This window comes from Elephantulus edwardii, unplaced genomic scaffold (genome assembly GCF_000299155.1).
Source record: "Elephantulus edwardii isolate Elephantulus edwardi_28Jun2011 unplaced genomic scaffold, EleEdw1.0 scaffold00075, whole genome shotgun sequence".
In the NCBI taxonomy this organism is placed as follows: domain Eukaryota; kingdom Metazoa; phylum Chordata; class Mammalia; order Macroscelidea; family Macroscelididae; genus Elephantulus; species Elephantulus edwardii.
In genome coordinates this window covers 8,979,128-8,984,042 of record NW_006399825.1, presented here as the reverse complement: position 1 = coordinate 8,984,042, position 4,915 = coordinate 8,979,128, and the positions used below count along the sequence as shown (strand labels likewise).

Sequence of the window (4,915 nt, the reverse complement as noted above, 5' to 3'; positions counted from 1 at the left end):
AGCCAAGATCCATCTAACATCAGCAACAATATCCCTAGTACCACGACCCCTTCTAAACCCAGCCTGGACTTCCGGCAGTTCTTTGCTGATGTGCTGTTCTAATCGTTTTTGGATAATCTTCAGGAGAATCTTGCTTGCATGTGAAATCAATGACACTGTTCTGTAGTTTCCACACTCAGTTGGGATTTAGAACTAGTATTCAAATTAATTATAATTGGAAAGTGACCCGTTACTAGGAATGGAAAGGTTTGGAAGGGGCATTGTTGTTATTGTTATGTGCTGTCAAGTCGCTTCTGACTCATAGTGACCCTCTGTACAACAGCTCTGAACCCTGTGCTAACCTTATTGTCTCTGAAACACCTACCTCCATTACCCCAGTCACTGAATCAATCCATCTCATTGAAGATCTTCCTCTCCTGTGCTGTCCCTCCACCCTCCCAAGCATGATGACTTTCTCCAAGCACTGATCCCAAATTGCAAAGGACACAACATAATAATAATTTTTTTGTTATTATTTTACCAGTGGAAAGAAATAGATAATTCCAAATTTTTATTTCACCTGAGATGTTGATTAAAATCAGTTTAAGTCAAGAAAAAGGTTAAAAAATAGCCTACAGTTTAGAGGCAAAAAGCAGAAGAAAACACTTGAAATTAATTATAATTCAAATGTCGGAAACAAACCCAGTGAAAGAACACAAAACTTATTGATCAATGAACAAACATCTGAGAAAATTCATACTTGTTAAGTAAATTTAGCAATGTGTATTTTTAAATTAAAAAAAATGGCTTAAATCTTTTTAAAAGGCAGAAATTTATTTTGCAAGTATTATTTTTTTCTATCATTAAATCTAATAATTCAGCCTAAAAAAAAAAAGAGAGCAATCTAGCTTTCATGAAAAATCATTTGTGGCAGAGTCATGGAAATGATACCCATCGCAAATTGGACACTACTCCTGTTAACACTGAATCTTAAACTTTCTCCATTAGAGACAAAAGCTGCATTATTCACCTACCTAATTGACTAAAGTATAATTTTAAATTTGGTCCTTGATTTACCGTGCCATGGATCTTCTGGAAACGAATGACTTCCTGGTCATCTTCAAAGGTACTACCCATTACCATCTGTGTAACAGACTTCATAGCAAAACTAAGCATATGCTGGCAGAGGGGAACATGCTGGGACTCTGGGTAGGAGAGCCACTTATCTAATACTTCTTCTGAAAGCTGGAAGAAAAGAGAATCACAATGATTTACTGTAACTTCTGGCTGAATCTTAGAAAAACTCAGCAAGGAACAGATACTTTTCAAGGTCATTCCTTGATTTATTAAATACTTATTAAGTCTCTTGTGAAATAAAAGCAGTGTCACATAAAAAAGATCACAAGCTTTGGTGTTATTTCTGGCTCTGTCACTTAGAAGTAATGTGACTTTGAGCAATATATTTATTAAGGTTTCAGTGGTTCAGGTGTCTCATCAGTTAAATGGAAAGGACAACTCCTACTGCACAGTGGCTGTGATTGAGGTATTTACACCTACCTCACATTCTGTGCTAAGGGTTTTGTAAGGTAACATATATAAAGTTCCACCCACGATAGGGATTCAGTTTTAAGTTCCTTCCCTCATCAATTCCATTAACTGTTTGTCACAGCTCAAGAGATTAAAATTAAATTTTTGTGAAAAACCAAATATTCAAAATGACAAAGTTTAGAATTACATCAATTCATACAAACTTAAAGCAAAGTATATAATTCTTTATGGAGAAAGCAAAGGTAAATCTCAATGACTCGAAAATACCAAAATTAATAAACAAATTAATACACTTTAAAAGAACTCTTGCTTTTTTGGGCAAAGTATGAAGAAAACAGGAAAATAAATGTTAAAATATAACAAAACAATTTAACAACTCATGTCAGCAGAATTAGGGTGTATTAGTGACCAAGAAGTTGCACTGTCAATACAAAGGCAACCTGTTCAAATCCACCAGCTGTTCCACGGATAAAGATGGCTTACATGCTTTCACAAATGTAGTTATTAGTAAGATGATTATGGGGGGAGGAACCCACAAAATACACAAACAAAATATAATGTAAATGAAAGATCATATAAAGCACAATGTACATGCATGAAACATGCATATGAATGGTAAACATGTTAGTTAAAAAAGAACTGAAGGAAAAAATTAAGAAAAAATGACCTTCATAAATTAAAAAAACAAACACAACCAACCGAGGAGATCTTTACTTGCAGACCTGCTCTACAAGTAAAGATTCTTTGCATATTTGATTTTGTTTATTTACGTACTTTTAAGTACTTTTTTCCCCTGTATGATTTAAATGAAAATTTTCTTTTTCATGTTCACACATAATGTTTATTTACAGAGACTTTCTTAGTTCTTTATGTTTGGATCTTTTTGTTATTATTAGTTAAATGAAAAATTTTAAGGTTACATTAGTGGACACACAATGTATACAGACATAACATAACTACAGCAATACAGAGGAGAAAACGGAGTTATGAAGGAGCAGAATTAGGGTCTATTAGTGACCAAGAAGTTGCACTGTCAATACAAAGGCAACCTGTTCAAATCCACCAGCTGCTCCACGGATAAAGATGGGTAATCACCTCCTGAGCTATTTACAACCTCTGAAACCCCGGCTCGCCTGAGTTGGTTTTAACCTGATGGCACTGTTTTGCTTTGAAACTAAAAGAGCTCTGGTGGTCTAATCTATAGGGAGATGCATGACTAAACTAAAGACCATCCCATGCTGGTGATTAAATCCAATGGCTCTGCAGGACAAAGATGGGCAATCTCCTCCTGTGTGACTTAGAGCACTGGAAAACCTGGGTCAGCTAAATTAAACTCAAAATCAAACCTACAGTCACCAAGTCCAGTTCAACTCAAAATAACCTTACGTTCAGTTTCTGAAGCTATAAATTGTTATAGAAGGAGATTTCCCATCTTTTTTCAAGGAGCTGCTAATAGAATTGAACCATTGATCTTTTGGTTAGCAGCAAAGCACATAATCCACTACTTGATTCAAACTTAATTGCTAGAAGGTTAGGATGTTAATTGTAATGTCTAAAGTAATCATTTGTTATGTATTGTTGAGTCAGAACAGACTGATAGCTGATGCTCCTGCAAGTTTTCAGAGGCAGTAAATCAGAGACGGAGATGGCCTATATTCCTCCAGCAGAATGATATACCCTTACATTGGCAGCGTAATTCCTTATCATTGAACCACCAGAGCTTTCTAAAGTAAACACTAATAAAAAAATTTCAAGATTACAGAAAAAGAAATGAAAAGAAATAAAATGAATGGAGCATTCGAAAAATATTAATCACAGGAGCTCTGGTGGCCTAATGACAAGAAGCTCTACTGCAATCCCAGAGGTACACGGTTCAAATCCACCAGATGCTCTGCTGGAGAAGGAGCGGCAATCTCCTCCTGTACCAGGCAGATCCAATCTGATGGTACACACACAAAAAATAATAAAAGAAAAAAAATTTTTAAAAAAGAAAAATATGAATCACAAAAAAAATATTATAGACTTTGATGGCCACCTGGCTCAGTGGTTGGTAAACAGCACCAACAACGTGATGTGGTGACATGGAGACAGGCGTCCTGGGGCCTCAGCCAATCCCATTGCCTAGTCATGTCATCCCCACACCTAAGTATCAATATTAAGAATTCAATCAGAAAAAAAGATATAATAGAGAAAGAAATGTAGAAAACAAAGAGCCAAACTGCAGAACACATACTGCTTATTAGTACTTACTTTAAATGAACATGGATTGAAATATCTCAGTTACAAAAGGACAAACACTGAAGAACACCACTATTAATAAAGCAGGATTGACATGGGGGTCAGAAGGAGACTAGGAAAAAAGTAGATAGATAATGAGCATTGGAACAGATGAAGGAATGAACAGTTTAAAATAAATTTATGATTTGGCATTTGATGTGTGAGAACAGTCCAGAATAAGAAGTACATTACAAAGTGGACTGAGGGGGAGGAAGAGGAGAAGGAGAGGGGAAATTGTGCAACAATGGATGAATATTTTTTTAAAGTGAACTGGTGGAGGGGTAGGGAGGAAAATGTACAACAACCAATGAATGAAAATCCAACTTTTTGGTAGACTTTCACTAAAATCACAATTAAAATTAAAATGGCTATTAAAATGTGCAATAATGAATGAATGAAAATCAAACTTTTCTGTAAATTTTCATTAAAATCACAATTAAAATAAAATTTATTAAACGATCTTGGATTAAATTCTCCAACTAAAAGTCATGGATATTCAGAATGTATTAAAAAACAATTCAACCAAATATGCTCCAGCTATAAGCTATCTATAAGATAGGGTCATTTTTTAATTAAAGCAAAAAAATGGAATTAGGTATTTCACAAAAGCAGTAATCAAAAAAAGCTGGGGGGCTATACAAAGTAAAAACAGATAAAGTAATATAACACTAAAATGCTGACCATTTCAAAAAAAAAGAATTCTTGAAAGTAAAAGTTTCTTGACTCCTTAGGAGAAATATATTAACTATGTCTGTAAAAATTTCTATGGTAGTCACTTAAAGGATATGAATGGAATATAACTTTGAAATAGAGAATATTATAAAATTATTTATCACCATAACAGAGAAAGAAAAATAGACAAAAGCCTTGAAAAATGGTAGCTAATAAAGACCCAGAAAGAGATGACAGAGATGAATCCAAGTATATATGGAATTATACTAAAGCGATTGTTTTTGCTGCTAGACGTTTTTTTTGTTTGTTTGTTTGTTTGTTTGTTTTATTTTATTTTTTGAGTTGGAGTCAGAAAATCAAAAGGGCCGAACTCGCTCAGCATATCTTAAGCTCAAGGAACTGAAGAACAAATTCAAACCTCGAGTTGCTATAATCAAGG

The 4,915-nt window shown here is 34.3% G+C and overlaps 1 protein-coding gene across 1 annotated transcript in view; it reads right to left on the bottom strand.

The window, feature by feature from the left end:
* Nucleotides 1-4,915, bottom strand: part of LOC102863097 (cytochrome P450 20A1-like) — a 55,564-nt gene that overhangs the window by 27,250 nt on the left and 23,399 nt on the right. Inside the window, exon 5 of the mRNA XM_006889096.1 lies at nt 1,057-1,224. Within this exon, the coding sequence (XP_006889158.1) occupies nt 1,057-1,224 (168 nt within the window). The remainder of the gene's footprint in view (nt 1-1,056; nt 1,225-4,915) is intronic.